General features: G+C 37.3%; 1 protein-coding gene across 4 annotated transcripts in view; it reads right to left on the bottom strand.

Moving 5' to 3' along the window:
* ptpn21 (protein tyrosine phosphatase non-receptor type 21) overlaps positions 1-19712 on the bottom strand; it is a 42140-nt gene extending 22428 nt beyond the window's left edge. For 2 of the 4 annotated variants that reach the window (XM_052146147.1, XM_052146148.1), the window contains exons 1-11: positions 19559-19712; positions 17835-18132; positions 13234-13403; positions 13041-13138; positions 7735-7802; positions 7572-7642; positions 4122-4209; positions 2035-2123; positions 1821-1908; positions 489-568; positions 291-401 (exon numbers count right to left, since the gene is read on the bottom strand). In XM_052146147.1, the coding sequence (XP_052002107.1) occupies positions 291-401; positions 489-568; positions 1821-1908; positions 2035-2123; positions 4122-4209; positions 7572-7642; positions 7735-7802; positions 13041-13138; positions 13234-13403; positions 17835-18014 (1043 nt within the window). In that variant the 5' untranslated portion in view covers positions 18015-18132; positions 19559-19712. The remainder of the gene's footprint in view (positions 1-290; positions 402-488; positions 569-1820; positions 1909-2034; positions 2124-4121; positions 4210-7571; positions 7643-7734; positions 7803-13040; positions 13139-13233; positions 13404-17834; positions 18133-19558) is intronic. The other 2 variants (XM_052146149.1, XM_052146150.1) reach the window with 1 other exon arrangement.

The following is a 19712-nucleotide window of genomic DNA, read 5'->3' as shown; positions in this document are numbered from 1 at the left end:
CCAAGAGTGCCAGCGTGCCATCCTAACTGTTGAGCTCTGTACGGGTAGATAATGAGCTTATATGTCATGCAAGTAATTTCACAAAGCATCAAAATCTAATTGGTCATAGAAAAGGCTTTATTTGCTTTAGAGCAAAGTATATATTCTTATTTTTATTTCCTTTTGAATTTGGCGTGAAATGTGATCTGGACATGTTTTGGTGAGATTCACCCTACAGGGAGTTTCAGTAGCCGATATAAAAGCTTTGGTCAGTGCTGCTGTGATGAGCACACGCATGTAGTGCCGCTCACCCTTTATCAGCAGGCACAGAGGAGCGCAAGAGCGTCGGCAAACGAGGAAATGAGAGAGTGAGAATGGACCTCTGGGGACTGCCAGAGGAATCAGGGCCATCGGACGGCTCTCTGGAGACAGTAAAAGGACAGTGGTGAAGACACAGAGAGGGACACACATGCACACACACAAAAGACATCAAACACACACAAACTTACAGACTGCTGTTGTTAACTTTGTAAAACTTGTGCCGCGCCAGCCACATTCTGCACACGTACTTGGACGTCTCCATGTCCTCCTGAAACAGAGCAGGAACATTTTAACAAAATCAAATCAGTCTTATTTTTTGCCCCAATTTGGCATGCCCAATTCCCAATGCACACTAAGGGTGCGTTCACACAGGCAGTTTAGTTCAAAACAGAGCACGGTTCACATGATAAATTGGTAACGTGAACGCTGTCATGCGGACCGGGGTGCGCTCTACGCTACCGAATCCGACACTACCTGTAGGAGGTGTTCTGAGTTCGGTTGCAATGGAACTGTAGCGCAATTCACGCGAATGTGAAAGCAACTCGGGTGCGCACTCCTTCAGGAAGTAAATTAATCTGCGCATGTGTTTTAGCCGATGATGACATCATTAGTTTTGACAACACATGAAGACCCACACATTCCTGAAAGTCCCAAAAAAGTAATGACACCACAATGCACAAGTACAATCAACACTATAAATACTGTCTGTCTATCTATCTATCTATCTATCTATCTATCTATCTATCTATCTATCTATCCACCTTATAAATACTATATATAAATACTATTATAGGTTATAAATATAGGGTATAAGAGGAGATGACAGTGGCGATAACTTCACCTGAGCGCGAGTAAGTGTGCAGTGTAAACAAAGATGCAAATTAATTCCTTGCAATCAGCTGTCTCCTCAAAAACGCCGTTTGTGAGCTCCGGCACCTGGAACAATCACGCTCACTAGTGTGAAAGCCCCCCAAGTCCTCGTGGTGGCGTAGTGACTCACCTCAATCCGGGCATCTTATCGTGTGCCTCGTTGAGCCATCCACCGCGGCATCCACGCACAACTCACCACACACCCCACCGAGAGCGAGAACCACATTATAGCGACCACGAGGAGGTTACCCCATGTGACTCTACCCTCCCTAGAAACCAGGCCAATTTGGTTGCTTAGGAGTCAGAACGCCCTGGATTCAAACTCACGAACTCCAGGGGCGGTAGTTAGCATCAATACTCGCTGAGATACCCAGGCCCTAATCAAATCAATCTTGAACACTCGCTTGGCCAAATGCGTGGCATTCCTTAAATGCCAGTTACACATCCATACACGGCGATTCCACACTTCTCGGACAATGAATGTGGGGGAAATCTATGGGAACGCTGTATGCATGAATCTAAATAGATATGCATGGGCACATATACGTGATGGCATAAATCAATGCTAATTAAGCCTTTGAGCTATTTTAGGCAAAGAAAAGCATGCAAACTAGGTGGTGAGGTGGAGCGCCGTTGGCCTGTGGACTTACGGTCTGGAACTGGATAGTGTCCTCTTTGTTGGTGAGCTCCAGGGCGAAGAACGACTTATTATTAGTCATATTGTTAATGTCATTCCACCTAAAGAAACAATGAAGAGCTTGAGTCAGACACATGACAGCCGAAATATGCATAAATCAACAAACAAGCGTGAAGGCATGCAACAGTGTCAGTCATCACTATGCAAGCACATAAACACGTACATACCGAAACACAAGAGGTGCTTTCCCATTTTTGTGTTTGACAAATATTCCATCCAGACAGGAGCCGATAATCACATCTGTGCTTTGGCTGTCCTGTTTAAAAAAAACATTAATGCAAAACAAATACACATTAATGATTCATCTCATTATTCCTTTAGTAGTTTATATCTTCAAATCGGATACTTTTATATTTATAGATTTTTTTTTTTTACAGTTTTCTGCGATTACTCATGATTAATCATGGTACAGAGGTACGTTAAAAAATATATATTTACTTTATACTGTGTCTAAAAGTACTTGCAAGAAATTAGTCATCGTGTATTTAAATTATGTACATTTAAAAAATAAAAGATAAGAGGTAATTAGACACATTTCTACACGTATAAATCTTTGATTAAAATTTATATTCACATGCCATAAAATCAGTGGACATGCTGTAACTAAACGTTTTGCTGTTTTACACTGGCCTTATATTTAATAATAGGATCAAATGGGCCGATTTAATTCATATCAAACTTTATTGGCAAGCGAAACTTAAGTGTACATTTCCAATGCATTATTAGATGCTATACATATAGATATAAGACATATTGAATGCTGACAGTTTAATTTACTGAAGTTTAAAATCTCAAAACTATTATTTTCTCTGGCAGCCGTTCAGTCTAGTGCGGTTTCGTTTTTCTGGTTCAGATGACAGTGAGCGAGCGTTTTAGGGCGATCCGTAGATATATGGCAGCTTGCCCGTATTTCTCCCACACCAGGCTCACCACTTGCGGTGAAGTCTCGATTCTCTGTATAGTAAATCCGCTCCTATGTTTATTACACTCTTATTTTTGCCAAATGAAATGCTACACAAAATAACATAACATTTTTAGATATTGCTTTAATAGATTATTATTATTAGCAGTACCGCCGCTCCCTACACGCATACTGCACTGTCTGCGTAGGGCACCAACTCCCTAGGGTGGCACTATCTTACCCTAGGAGAGCACCAGAAAGTCCACCAGCTGCACTTACTTGCACGTTAAACATTATTAAAGGACCCGAAAGCAGTTGCGGAACACAGGCTATCGCTTCACGCTCGTATCACACGTAGGGCATCAATTTGGCCTGCAGCAGCCCGGATTATTATTATGAAATTACCGTAAACATTATAGTTTGTGCTGCACGCTTTAGAGCACTCTTTAGAATTCCCTGTTCCCACTACTTAGTAGGTCCTCGTGGTGGTGCGGTTACTCGCCTCAATCCGGGTGGCGGAGGACGAGTCTCAGTTGCCTCCGCTTCTGAGACCGTCAATCCGCGCATCTTATCACGTGACTCGTTGTGCATGACACCGCGGAGACTCACAGCATGTGGAGGCTCATGCTACTCTCCACGATCCACACACAACTCACCACACGCCCCATTGAGAGCGAGAACCACTAATCACCACCACAAGGAGGTTACCCCATGTGACTCTACCCTCCCTAGCAACCGGGCCAATTTGGTTGCTAAGGAGACCTGGCTGGAGTCACTCAGCACATCCAGGAGTCAATACTCACTGAGCCACCCAGGACCCAAAGCTTTTTTTTTTTAAATAGCTAATGCCATGATTTCGTCCATATTTCACGTCCCATTTTTCTCCTTTTGGAGCAATTCAAGTATATGGAACTTTTGTTTTCACAAGACGCCTCAGCAGGGGGCAGTCAGCACGCCTCAACAAACCTCACAAGCAGCACAACCACAGAATGAGAGCCAGGTGGTCCTATCATTTTGGTTAGTAGCACAAACAGTGTGAGACGAGAATATTTGAGGTTGTTTTCAAATCACTAAACCTAAAGATGAGAAACAGTAATAGTGCCTCAGCAAGTACCACTAATTAATTTGCAACATTTAAGGTCTTTTTCCATCATGTTGTGTAGTGAACATATTTAAACACTATTGTTTTATTAATATGCATTTGCCCTCAAGATTTTTCTTGATTTGACATCATTTTCATGGTATAATGCAAAATGTATATATTTTTTTTATAAATAAATGAATCCCAATGACATTTCTGTTAATTGTTTCATTGTTGACATTGTGGGTGATAGAGTCGAGCGGATGGTTTACCTTTGCCTGAACGCTCTCCTCACCATAACCCTCCATCTTCTCCACCTCCTGCATGTATAGTAACTCGGCCTCAGGTGCGGACAGACCTCTGGGAAAGCAGAGATCAAAGGTCACATTCAACTAGGGCTGAACGGGTAACAGAAATCAATTTGAAATCGTGATATGACCCAGTGCGCTTGTCAAACCACGATTGCAACGAGTTAAAGAAATAAACAGTCTGAGCGCCCGCTGTGCTACACCTATGTGCGCGGCTGTTTTGTCTGTAGTGTGTAGTACTCTCTTAAATACATTTAAACAGGATCATTGTACAACACATGTGGTTTCAGAGTGATTCTGTGCTCCATACACACAAACCCTATCTATCTGGTGCCCTGAGTGCCAGATGTGCTCAGAGTTCAGTTAGGTGTGCTAATGTGTATTTAAAAGCACCACAGATTTACATTAACTGCACATTTGTGTAATTTCACATACCTCTATGTTTGGCCACTACAATTTACTATGCATATTTAAAATAACCCCATGAGAGCAGGTTTTTGTTGACAGCTAGGCAGATGAGAGTATTTCACTGCATTAAAAGGCTGTTGTCAACTGAACTTCAAACTACAAACTTTCGTCCCTTCAGTTTTCAAAATAAAAGCTTCGGCCGAAAATGGCTTGAGGGTTTACCGGGACTGCATAGTAAGTTAAGACATTATTAAAGCTGCACTACTTTGTGCTCTCTAGTGACATCTGTGGTTGAAACTTAAAATTGCAAGCCATTTGCAGAAGAACACTTTACGTGAGTCCTGTTTCGGCACTGCTCTTCTGGCGGATGAATCTCAAGATTTGAGCTTTGCCTGTGTGCGATCGTGGCGGGAGATATTCAGAGCTGGAGTCATAATGTGCTATTTTCATGTTGATATCGTGTTATACGAATAAACATTTAAAACTGAAATATGAATTGCTTTGATGAAGATAAACAACACTTGTATTCACATATTTTGAATGAATGAATTTTACACTCAATCACCTCAATCAATACCTGTATACTTTGATGATTATTCAAGTGTGTTATCTACTTTTAATGTATGCTTTTATACTAGACTTGTGAAACTTGTGATATGGCTGATTTGAGTTTATTATCATTATATTGTACAGCCTCAGTTGATAATGCAAGTGAACCGTAATACTACAATAGTATGTTTATGCAGTGCACACAATAACACCATAAACAACAGATTATATAATAATGGGGATAAAATATATTTATATTATACATGAAAAGAATATGTTTAAATTTGCAATTTAACGGTTTCAGAAGTCATACATTTTAGTAAACATGTCACTGTAACTTCCCCTGACAATGTATATACATCATGATAGATTAAACACAAATAATGTTTGATTCATACAAGCATGACAAGCAATATTAGCATCAACAACTCTACCAGAAAATATATCTAAGCATTATAACAGATAAACATCCATCAAGATTGCAGCGATGCTGTCCTGAACTGTGCGAGTGTTACTTAACGGCGGCTCGCAAAATAAAATACTGCATTACTGCATCTACTGTTAACATGGGAATGTGGTTTCTCCAGCTGGAAAACACGCGACGACCGGTACTTCTTTCCTGTGTTTCCGGACATGCCGATATGACTAGGGCTGGGTATCGAGTTCGATACATTTTAGGCACTGACTGAATTGCCTTTAAACAATCGAGTATCAAAAAATGTCTTGTCATTTGGTACCAAATTTCGATACCTAAGGGGTTAATCTCGTCAACGTCAGTGATAAGCATGTAGCATGCTAGATGTGCCCAAATCTAAAAGTGTGGGTGATTGGCTGTGTTTAGGCATCAAGAAAAAACACTAGTTTATGCCGGTTATGCCCAGAGACGCGGCTCACACGTGAGGCTGTAGTGTGTATGCGTCTCAAACCCCATACATGTGAAAGATATGGAAAACATCAAAAGTGTGGCTACATTTCACCAGGCTCGATGCCAACAGTGCAGTATTTGCGACAAGATAATTGCTGCCAAGTTCCGGCAACACGACAAATCTGATGAAGCACTTGACAGTGAACGGAATAAACTTAAAGAGCAGAAAGTTGCTCCGTCTTCGACTGCAAGAAGACCGAGCCGGTGCAGTCATCCTTTCAGCGTCCTGCCACAGAGTTTCCTTCAACATGCCCATCACACGAGTCCTCCTTCAACATGCCCACCACACGAGTCCTCCTCCAAAACTACTGATGAATAGCGGCTGCGCTATGACTGGGACTCCGACAGGTAAGGGTAACGTTTAGAGAACAAAATCGGCTAACTTGTAGTAGTACATGCTTGTGTACTTATTAAATTAACGTTTCTGTGCACGGTGACATAGTCCTATAAACTGGGACCTACGTAACATTAGATATTGTTTGGATGTATGGCTATAGACAGCTAGCTAAATCGATGCTAAAAATACTTTAAGGTTGACAGTAACTGATCAAGTTTAACTCACAAAACTAGTTATCTTGTAAAACCAAACTTATCCTTAGGGTCGCTGAATTAACAGTTTAGCTTTGTTGTTTTGTGTTTTTTCTCTTCACATTAATGTTATAGCCTCTGCCCCTGCCAACCCTGGCATGAGGAGACCAGAAGCCTCAGGAGATGAGTCTTTGAGTCAGTAAAAAATGTCAACAAACTGAAAAAATAAAAACAAAGTTATCGTTTAGGAACCAGTATCGACGTCAAGGTATCGATATCGGTATCGTAATTTTTTGAACAATACCAGCCCAAGGGTGAACATCATAAGCCAACAATTTTGTTCCAAATCCGACCCAAAAGCTCAAAATACATATAATTTGTATAGGCTTACCGTAGTGAATCGGGGTAAAGTAAGGACATTGAATGAGTACATCAACAATCAGTGTTCAAAACAATGATGACAATTTCTTCATTTTCAACCAGAAAATCTTACGTAGTGCAGCTTTAAAGAAATAAATGACTATTAAATAATAATCAATTATTATAGTAATAACGATAATTATTATTAAACAATGATATATTTCTATAACAGCTTCTTAACATTATTACTATTGCAATAATATAAAATTAAAGTTGACGGTTTAAAAAACAAATAATGTTGAAAAGTGACTGTGATGCTTAATATTCAATATATTGCTCAGCCCTAACCCGAGTTTCGAGCACATATGGAAACGAGAGCTCATGCAAACCTCTTCTAAAGGCCCATGCTGGAACAGACCTTCTGACATGAAAGAGCATTTTATGGAGCTCTCTGCCAAAAGCAGTGAATTTACTTTCAGTCTGGTAGTAAGTCAAGTTGTGGGCTCTTGAGATGAGGCCTCTAACAGAAAACATCTGAACATCTTTGATAACCATGAAGCATCCTCACTGAACCTCATTCAAACAGCAAGCAATTTTTTCCTAATAAAAAACAAAGCATCAATGACCCCAGGCAAGTTTCTCACCGGTAGTTCTGATAGAGCATGGAGACCTTCTGCGTGGCCTCCTCCACAACCCTCTCATCTTGAATCCAGGGCTAGGAAAGGATGGAAATAAAGGATTTAACTAATATACTGCAGTCGTTAACTTGGGAATATAGAGGTTGCAAAAGGTTCACGGTTTACTTACCATTGGGAAAAGCACAATTTTTTGAAGAAAATCATGTGAATCATATCGATTGAAGTCTCCGAGGTCAGCTGTAACCAACAGCAAAACTTCAGTTTAGTTTAAGATTTAAAAAAGTACATCATTCAAATACACAAAAACATATCATTAATTTCTTAGGAGTATTCTGTGTTCAATACAAGTTAACCAGCAGTGGGTCCACAGGGGGGGCACGAAAACGTTTTACGCTTAAAACGTTAATGTTTCCGTATACATTAGTCAGGCCTATGAGGTATCATTTCAAAGCTTAAAATCAGAAATTTTCAGAAATGTCCAATACTTCTGCATTTCATTGACATAAAATAACAAAATAAGGCCTTAAATCATTCACGTCACAAATTAGCGCCCTCTAGAGGTAATGGTGTAGAAATATAAAATATTAAAATATAAGAGTTTCACATAGCACATACATAGACATGTCATATATCAAATAAAAGCTCTCACTCTCAGAAATGTGACTGCATGGTTTATTTTGTTGCTCTTATACCACAGTTTGAAAGATTTCCAAAAGAATCACAAAGTGAAATATGATTTCGGAAGGTCATCAAATACAAATGTCTTACTTATGCGCCGATCACTGCTGCTGTAAGCCTCAAATAGCCAAAAACTTTATATCGATTTTTACCTTAGGAAGTTGCCTAGAAGAAAATTGCAATTTTTAACTTGTCTGTGAGCTTGTTTGGCTGAATAATTCAATGTTATATCTTAGATGTCCAGAACAAAATTTGCCATCCAGCAGGAAATGCATGCTAAACAAATCATCAGAAAAATATGTTTTAAACAATTGATGATAAAATGTTATACATCATCGAAAATCTTTCCAATGACACCTAGATTGAGCTTGTAGTCCACTCAGAGGCCGAGATATTCAATGAAATAATGAGGGTGTTGCTTGAACTGAACATTAGACTGAATGTCTATGGACGAGCACATCTGTGAGGGCTAAAATGCATTAGAGCGCCACCTACATTTCACATCTGTATATTGTAAAATCTGTAAAAATGTCTAGTGCTTTCTGCCACCTAGTGGAATGAAATAAGACTTTTCAATTTGAGGTAGAGTGAACAGAACCAGAACTACATGTCTACAAAATTAGGAATTTGTTTTCCCCACTAAAAACACTTTGTGCATCATAAGATTATAAACACATACAATATTATTTATCAATAATTATACATATACATTTGTATATGTATATGTATGTTTTATTTAGGACAATTTCTGAATGGTGAGCTTTTAAATTTGAGTTTCAGGGGTTAACGTTTATGGACTTCCATTGTAAGTGTCTCACTTTAACAGATTATTAATTTATTTAATGTTTTTTTAAGAAAATGAGGGACAAGTCAAAATTCGTTTTTGTAGTAATCAAGATTATGCCACAATTGCTGTCAGTTGAGCTTAAAGAGCACCTACTACGGTTTTTAAACATGTCTAATTATGTTTTAAAGGTCTTATACAATATATTTTACATGCATCCAAGGTAAAAAAAACACTTAATTTGATCATAATTTAAATTGCAGCGTTACCTTTTTTCCCCAGTGTCAAAAACGACTCGTTCAATGACCCGTTCTAAAGGATTCATTTTAAACTCTGCCTTTCAGAGAGCATACTCTGCTCTGATTGGTCAGATGTCACAGTCTGTTGTGATTGGTCTACCGCTTAGTGTAGTGTTTGAGGGCGGGTCAAAGCCGTTCGCGAGCAGCCAATGAAGTCCAGAGGTGGGTTTTTTGTTACTAAGTTACATAGATTGGTACAGGAAGTGAATCTGGAATTACTAACGACTCATTTATGGTGTTCAACATCGGTTCTTTCGTTTGGGAGTCAATAACTCATAGTTATTGACTCCCATTTTGTCATAATAACAAAAATAGTTAAATATTTTTTAACTTTGCAGACTTTGTAGCAATCACAAACAGCGATATATAACACACTACATGAAAGGAAATATTTGAAAAACCATAATAGGTGCTCTTCAAATGGTGCTTATTTAGGAATCAATTTTATGCACAGATACTTTTGGTCAAAACATAAAGAAATTAGGTTTATACTTTTTTGGCTGCAAATGCAAGTTGTGCTTTTATTAGTTAGGGTTAAGAGGTTGTACAAATCACTAACCCCAAGTATGAGCAATGGTGATGATTGCCTTAATAAAACACTACTTTGGCTTTAAATATAAAGTGTGATATGACACTAAGACCTACAGCGTTTAGAGTAACGGCACAGGCTAATTTTAGTAACCCTGAAAGACGTTTTGTTATGGAAGGAATTGATTTAGCCTTTGTAACTGTAGCAGTTCAACATTAACAGCACTCCAGATGAGCCCTTTAGAAATGTTCACATATGTCGACAAGTTCAAGCATTGCCATCGTGAGAAGCATCCTTACCCAACAATGCAGGTACACAAAAATAACTTGTGCTGAACGTCTAGCATCTGCGCAATGACTCAAATCAAGACAAGCCCTCTGATAGCGCAAATACAGGGAAATGTCAATGCAATGTGGAGCTCATTTCCTAATGGGTGACAGAGTTTAGATTTGGTTGCGACAGTGAGTGATGTCAGATCTTCTGCTATGTTAACAGCAGTCCAGTAACCGTTGCTGCCAGATATATCTTTGCCAGCAGTGCTTGAGATTCTTCCCTTGAGTAAAAGCTAAAGCCGGACAAGTCCAGCTTGATTAATTTGCTGCACGTAAACTCCATGATGAAATTTCTGAACTTAAGCACCAATGAACCCACAACTCTCGATGTGTTGTCTTAAGGATTTTAATGGAATAATTCACCCAAAGATGAAAATTCTGTCATCGTTTACTCATTCTCATGATGTTCCAAACCCACATAAAAGAGATATTTTCAAGAATGTTCATGCAGTTTTTTTCTATCAAAGCATATAGTGATCCCAGGTTATCAAGCTAACAAAAGGATAAATGTAGTCCAGAAGAATTGTGCACAATTTTCAAGTCGTCTGAAGTCATATGATAGCTATATGGGTGGAACAGACCCAAATATAAGTCGTTATTTACTAAAAATCCTCCCCTCCGCCATTACTCTCAAATTTCAATTACACATCTGGGCGATTTTAAGGAAACTCAATACAAAAACATTATAATCATATTTTGCATAAATGAAGCAAACATTGAGGACTATTAAGATATTTTGCATTGTGACATTATTTTCAGGGAACTTAAGCACACTTTACCACCCAATTCTCATTACCACAACAGTCATTTATTTTATTTGCAGTAAAAAAGGCAACACCAAGGGAGAGCTACTATAATGCATTAATACTTTACAATTACCCTTTAAGTTCGGATTGGCCCGTACATTACAATGCATGTAAGCATTATGAACGAAACTGAACATGTGTTTTGAATTTTGTAGACAAATCAGAATTGTTCGGTTTTGATAATATATGGAGCGGGAGGTTGGCCGGAGAATCGGGGCAGCAGGGGCGGTATTGCACTCGCTCTATCGCACCGTTATCACAAAAAGAGTGCTGAGCAGAAAGGCAAAGCTCTCGATCTACCGGTCAATTTTTGTTCCTACCCTCACCTATGGTCATGAAGGCTGGGTCATGACCGAAAGAACTAGGTCGCGAGTACAAGCGGCCGAAATGGGCTTCCTCAGAAGGGTGTCGGGCTTTCCCTTAGAAATAGGGTGAGAAGCTCAGTCATCCGTGAGGAGCTCGGAGTAGAGCCGCTGCTACTTTGCGTCGAAAGGAGTCAGTTGAGGCGGTTTGGGCATCTGGTAAGGATGCCCCCTGGCCGCCTCCCTAGGGAAGTGTTTCAGGCACGTCCAGTTGGGAGGAGGCCTCGGGGAAGACCCAGGATTAGATGGAGAGATTACATCTCCACACTGGCCTGGGAACGCCTCGGGGTCCCTCAGTCAGAGCTGGTTAATGTGGCTCGGGATAGGGAAGTTTGGGGCCCCCTGCTGGAGCAGCTGCCCCCGCGACCCGACTTCGGATAAGCGGTTGAAGATGGATGGATGGATGATAAAAAATTGCATTGTACAATTATTGTAATCGGTAAAAATATCAAACTGATCAAATAGCCACGTGTCATATGTTGTTGGAAAGCTCTCAAAGAGTAAAATACAACCAGCCTACTTGTTTTACTCACAAGTAAACAATATACAACAATATAGTGAGTAACAGCCAAGTATATGTCTTTAACATGCATGTTACATGTAAACTGGCGTTACTAATAAGCCGCACTTTGACCTATAACTTCAAGAAAAATAAACAGAACGTTAAATATAATGTATCATTACTTAGAGGAGGCGATTATCTTTCAAACGAGCCAACACATAACATAATCGGATGCATAGATCGTTATATAACCCACAAGAAGCACAATGCGTACTGCGCACAGAATGTGCAATCTGGGTAAAAACACGTTAGCTTTCCTGGCTCAGTTGACTTCGTCGAAAATGATGTAGCATGTTGTCCAGCATCATGGAACGCTACACCAATCAAATTAGGATTCAGATCACTGCAACCAGAGGTGAAGGTCATCCAAATATGGGCAGAGAGGATCGTTCACTAATTACACATTGCCACCAGAAGATGGCACCAAGGCATGATACAGACTCAATGATGACTCTAATGGCACAGAATGGAACTGAATGAGATCTCGTTACTCATTCCTGCATGCTTTGGAGAGAGAGAGAGAGAGCATACCTTAACTGTTGTTTTATTTATTTGGAGGCTTTTGGACACTAGGATAAATTATATTTGAAATGCTATACCTTTAGATTGCTTTGTCGTATCAACAGAAAACTTTACTCGGTACGAGGTGGCATGATTGGGAACCAAACAAAAGCAGTTTTTGGGAGCCACTTTATTTACACCCAGAGATAATTAATGTCAAATCAGAAAAATAATAATAATAAAAAAAAACATATTTTAATCTTTAATCTCATAATCTATATAATTACATTTGAAAAGGTTATAAGCCTTTAATTTTGGGTATGCCACTGAAACAGAGTCAGTCAGAGCTAAAATAATACAGATTTTTTTCACATTCCAGTAATAAGAATATAAAAATTACCATATTTGTTAGTGTTGCGGTAATGAGAATTTAGTGTAAAATGTGCGCAACGACATGAGGGGAAACAAATGTATTTGAAAATCACTTTTGGATGGACTATTCCAGTAAAGTGGGACTTAGAAATACCCAAATGAATGATACCAAGTTACACATTACAATATTACAAATAAGGGCACTTATGCAGCACAGCCAATTTAACTGCCAAACACAATGTCAAAATACCTTGCACTGCCAAACTGGCCAGATGGATGGCCTGTTCGATTGAGCAAGGAATCTTCCCCTCCAGAACATCTTTCTTCAGCTGGAGATAATACTGATATCTGTTTGAAAAACATTCAATGAATAAGTGAATTCAAACAAGCACCTTTAGCACACAACTGATGCGATCATTTCCGACATGTTTTTTGTCCTTCACCTGGTTATCTCTTGTTGTAACTGGGTAACAGACGACACATAGAACACCACTCCAAAGTAAACGGTCGGCTCCAGTCCATACTTGTCGAGCTGCTTCTTCAGCGGCTTCTCCAAATCAACCCATCTTGGCTGGTTTTGTTTGTTGTAGTACCAGAGACTGAAATATGTTATCTGGAGAATGAGCAGAATTTCACTGGTCACTTTTTTTCACTTGTGAGAAACTACAGAGCAGAACGTGGAACTTAAAATCACTTTTTCATCATTTTGACCAAGACGACATTATTGTCATTTTAGGAGGGAGAAATTGTCGTTGCATTAATAATAGATGATAACGCTGGTTATTTCTATGCGCCTTTTTGTTTTTCTTTATTCACCGTCCTGATTTCGGTTCAGTTCGCTCACTGGGACCTTACTGATGCGCTGCATTCTGATTGGCGAGATCTCTTCAGTGTGCAAAAAATGCGCACCAATCAAAATGGCGAATTAACACATCACAGAATTCGAAGTGAAAAATAAATAAGTAACATTACAGCTCGCTGCGGTATATAAAATGTCGCAATTTTATTGCGACTACTATTAATTGCACGGCATTAAACACAGGACAATTACAATGTCAATGTAATAAAGCAACGACGAGTTTTAGCATTAAAAATATCCAATGTTTTGTTTATACATTCATATAACATTAATTTCTTCAACTTTGGGCAATTTTATGTCTCAAATGATTTGACTGTTTTAGACCCAGACTTTCAATATTAAATTATGAAAATCTATTATAGAAAAAAAAATAAATCTTACATTTTTAACCCTATAATTTAAAAATAATAATAAAAAAATATATATATATATTTTAGATATTTATTGTGTGAAAATTATTTCTATACATTTTTCCAAAATTATATACAGCTCTCGATTCAATATCAATTCATATGGGTACATTTCAGTTATAATGTCCCTTTTGCTTATATATTAAATAATAATAATGCTGTTAATTATACCTTCTAACTAGGTACAATATGAAAATATTCATATTACTAATTATATTTTATTAGTTTTGCATAATTGGTCACATTTTAGCTTTTTTTTTAATGCAAAATCAATGCATTTAATTAATAAATATGATATTATATTGCACATTTTATATTTTGCAACATTTGTATTGTTTTACTGCATAATTTGTACTATTTACAGGTATTTACATTGATTTGTTGAACAAGTGCCAAAAGCGGTACTGTCTCTTTAAGAAAACCCGCATTTATGTAAATGTGTGCATGTTAATGAGAATAGCTTATACATGCTAAGTGTGATTACAGTTAAATGTTTATTTTTGTTTTTGATCAATAACTGACTGTAGGGAACAGAAAGGGTATTTAAAGAGACATTATTCAATGACAAATGGGTTGCGTGGATCTCGTGTTTGGACACACATTACACGGAACAACTTTTACTATTATGTGGACGTTACCCGGAACTCACCACTATACTACACAATCACTGGTGAGTGAAATCTGAACATTTACCAGCCAGTTGCCAAATATATACATCTTTAGATGCATAGCACGAAATGTGGTTGCTTTTGAGAATCTATATCGAATCGACCAAATGTAAAAAAAAAAAAAAAAAAACAATTAATCAAAAAATTTATTTTAGATAATAAGAAATGGCCATAATTTTAAGGGGAAAAGACTGCAAAAACGCTACAGTAACAAAAGTTAATTGGTAAAAGGCAGTTACCTTAAAATATACGGTAAAAAAATATAATATATTTAAAAAGACAATACATGAAATTTTACAGTATAATGTTGTAAAAATTTATTTTTTACATGTAAAAAGTATGATTTTAATGTATAAATAATGGTAAAAATGTATACAAAGTTTAACAAGAGAGTACTTTTTACAGTAAATTATAGTTACATTTACGGTAAAAAAAAAACAAATGCCACTACTGATGAACATGTCATCATGTGCAAGTTTGTAAATATTACGGTAACAATACATTATAAAGTTTATATAATTTAATGATATAATATACAGGCATCAGAATTACATCCTGTAAAGCCTGAAGCGTGGTTACCGTATTATTTACAGTGAATTTCTGGCAACCGCAGCTGCCCGTTTTTTACCGTTAATTTAACAGGATTATTTTACAGTGTAAATTTCGGTTTTATAGATTAATCATAACTGATATTCGTGTTTTTAACTGTTGCTTGTTTTATTCCTCCGTTGCCGGCGCTGGAGGGTTCTACAGTATACTAGCGCCCTCTAGAGGTTAAATACAAACAATCACTGACGCCTCATGGAGATTGTCGTGTCACATGACTAGGCAATGCAGAGAGACGAAAACATGGAGAGGATGCTAACATTAGCTGTTTGAATGGTTAGAACAATGTTGCTGAGCGAAGGATGGAAACCGCTTACCTTTCAGTCTTAATTCGCCGTTTTGACGACAAAAACAAATTTAATTAATTTACTTAAGAGTTTTAATATTCGGGTGGTTGAGGGGCGTCCATTTTGTTACAGTCAGGTTATAAACATCAGCGCTCCGAAGAAGTTTTGCTGCCAAGTAGATTAATAAGTTAATCATCATTAGTAAATCATAATTTCATGTTAATGCCAACGCTCGGCCGATCGCTCGCTTCAGAAGACAAACACAGTACATTGTGTGCATGCACGCGTACAGGAACTCTCCGTTTTCCATCCGAGCTTTATCTGATTGAACAACCCCTAACCCGTGCTCATAGTCTGTGCCGCTTCACCACCAAGTTCAGCCGGATAGCACTGCTATCTGTGAATATCTCTACCCTACATACAACTGTAATGAATAAAAAACAATTAGCTATTTCGCTGTTACTATAGCTTGAGTCTGGGGTAGTATATACTGTGGCATTAGTGCAAGTGTAACACCGTGTGAACTTTCTATTGTAGCATTTACCCCCCTCATTTTACTTTTAACATTTGAAAATATGGACCGACTAAAACATTATTTATTTTATGCACATTAGTTGAAATTTAAATGCTCTTTTTTAACAGCAAGGAATGTTCTTTGCAATAATATAACATGGTGCTGTACGGTTCATCTATACAATACGCCCTCTTGTGGTCTAAGGAAAAAACGTCAATTAAAAATCATCTGAATTTTAAATTCGAATTTTGAAAATATTTAAGGTAAAAATTCGAATTTAGTTTCTCTGCCCAACTGACAGCCCTAATATCTAATAATCACAATGTAATTCTAAAATTACTTAATTTTATTTATTTTCTTTACTCTCTCCCTTTCTTGTACATCGTTAATATATTGTTTATACAACGTGGAATATTTTCATTCATACTAGCGGACTGTTTTCCAACTTGGTTATCGGTATCGGCAAAACACACTATCGAACGACGTCTAAAACACGGTTCCGAATTTGAGATGTACTAAAATTTTCATGACTTTCAGAAAAACACTAGTTAAAAGATTTGCGTAAATAGAGCATGAAAAATGTTTTAACGAGACTACTTTCTAGACGTCCATGGTCCAAAGAGTTCCACAGGCTCCGATTAATTTCATGTCTCTTAATAGCCTTTCTGTTATTTACAGTCAGTTGTTGAGTGCATTAATTTGCGCTGTGCTCATTCAACCATAAACACTTGCTAGCGGAGCTGCCAGTTCTCTTAAAGAGACAGTACCAATTTTAGTGCTTGTTATACATATCAATGTAAACTCAATGTAAATTGTACAAGTGCATAGAAACATATCAGTGCAAATAAAATGAGGTAATGTAAAGTACAGTGTAATAAATGTGTAAATTGTAAATATTTAAAGGCACAAGCATATGAAAGAATTTAACAAATTGTTAATCTATTCAGGGGTTTGTTTAAACTTTTTGGTGCATTTTATTATTATTATAATATAAGTTTTACATAATTGTTACATGCGTAATAATATTTTCATTATTAGGCTCCAACCTTATATTTATATTACTTATATTACAACCCAAATATTTTGTTAAAAATGTGTATTTTTAACAGTGACAGCAGTTTGCATTATTATTAAAAAATGCAATTTCAAGACATCACATAAATTGAATGTGAAATTCGTACATATTTAAGAAGCTAAAATGTGGTTAAAATTATGAAAAGCAAAATATTACAGTCATACATATAAATACTATACACACATGTGAAGATGCCCCCTTCCTGGTTAGCTTAATATCTTAACTCAGTTGCATTACGCTCACATGTCGTTAAACGTCTGGCGAGTAACAACTAAAATGTACTAGCCAATGGCGATTCTTTCTCAAACATGTCCGTAGGGGGTTTCCATCACATGATGTGTTTGGTCTAGAGATGTTTAAACTCTATGAACCTTGATAATTAGATCCTGACGGTGAGAAAATCTGATTTTGGCTGCATTCAAATGAACTGCCCACAATCGCACAATCCAGGGTAGAGTCTCGGCTCACAAGCGTTTAAGGGGGTTTGACAGCATTTTGGTGGCAGACCTAGAATAGCCAGAGACTCCAGACGGTGCCAACGAGCTAAAATAAACATACGCCCATGGTGTGTTAAGGTGATTTCTACCAGATTAAAGCATGCAGCGGAAAACAACAGCAGGCCTACCTCTCGTAACTCGAGTCGCTGAGCAACTGCTTCCAGGCATTCCTGGCCCGTACTCTCCACCGACAGTGTAAACTCCACATATTCACCGTTCAGCAGCTGTATGCGGGTCACCAGGCAGCTCTTGCTGGAGACCGTGTATCTTCTGGTTCTCTTGAGTTTTAATCCGAACGGAAGGGGCATGTTTGACCGGTGCCTCGACCTTCCTTGAGTAGAATGATTTGATTCAGCTTTTCTTTATAGTTAATCCATCGAGAGGTGCAGGATTATACAGGGCTCCACCACACAAGCACATGCGTCCCTGGATGAAGACAAAATAGAAGCAAAATGGATTAGAAATGAAAATAACACACACACACACACAAACAAGCCACTATCTTATCTTCCATTTATGATAAAATCACTAACTGTTAGTAGAAATACAGACAAGAAAGGCCATTTTGAATACTTGTAATGAAAATAGTGTAATGCACAAGCTGTCGGCCAGCAATCAGCTTTCTTTTCTTAAAAATAATAAAAATATATCAATACTACAATTAATACTATGAGTCAATTAGTCATAAAAAGCACAATAAATCACATTAGACACGAACAGTAAATATGCATCCATGCACCAGCTATGAGATCAGTCGAACTGGTTGTTTATTAAACAATGTAAAATCTTAATATTAATAATACATAAAACAATATTAGCAACATTAGGTAATCTGATACCAGTTAAAATACTGTATATTTGCAACACAGATGATAATCAGTGTTGGCTGTAATGCACTACTAAATTATTAATTACTATAATTAAATTACTATTCATCGGAAAAAAAAAAGAAGAGTAAAAGTAAGGGATTACTCTTAATTTTCCAGTAATTTAATAACAGTTACATCGGATGTAATTGCGTTAAATACTGTCTAGACTCTATATAAAACAATAGTGAATTTAAAATCGAAATTTAACGTCTAATGTTAAAATGTACGTTTTTCTAATTTAACGCTGCCCCTTTAAATTCTTTGGCCCGCTCATGAATAATTTATTAGATTTATTTGAAATAATTAAAAGAACAGTTTCATGTCTATCCTTGTATTTTTCATCTGGTCGAGGTTGATCAGGGTTTTATAAAGTAATTAGTAATAAATAATGCAATTAAATTTCAGACAGATTAATTAGCAGAGTAATCTTATTATACTATATAGGATGTAATTAGTAGTTTGTAATTAATTACATTTAAAGAATAACTTACCCAACACGGTTGGTAGTATAACACATATTAATACATATTTAAATTCGGTGTTCATGGGTTATATTACGTAATATAAAAACTATTTGAACGAGTAAATAAACTAATTGTAAAACCAAATACTGTAAATCAAAACAATAACAAAGATTGTTCAGAAGTGCGACTCGAAAACACCCGAAACTGCAATAATAAGTGTGTTAAAGTTAATGTACAACTCTTAAATCTATTATTGTTGTTAGAAATAGTCATTTGTGTTGCATTTATGAAATATAAACAAACACAAAAGTGTCTTTTAGACTGACTTCTGGAGCAACAAGTGACCGCAAACATCGCACACACCCTGGCAGGAGTTATATAAATGATTAAACAAGACGCTTAACTCTTTAAATACACATTTTAAAGTAGAAACAAATCAGATTTAAGGAGATTAACGGGGTTTTGGTCATAAATAACACGTTAACGGCGCGCGCAGACTAACACTTCGCACTCGCTTACCTGCTGGATTCTCCGATTTAGTATGCATTTAATTTACAGCACTAGTGATTTGAAGCATAAATTATGGTTTAAAATGACAATAATCCGATATCTGGTGAAGTTGTTTTTTCGGGATTGACGCATGTTTCAGGTTCGTCGGGTCACACTCCTGCCG

The sequence above is a fragment of the Xyrauchen texanus genome, chromosome 16 (genome assembly GCF_025860055.1).
Source record: "Xyrauchen texanus isolate HMW12.3.18 chromosome 16, RBS_HiC_50CHRs, whole genome shotgun sequence".
Taxonomy (NCBI): domain Eukaryota; kingdom Metazoa; phylum Chordata; class Actinopteri; order Cypriniformes; family Catostomidae; genus Xyrauchen; species Xyrauchen texanus.
The sequence above is the reverse complement of the archived record's forward strand: the minus strand, read 5'-3'. Positions and strand labels throughout refer to the sequence as shown.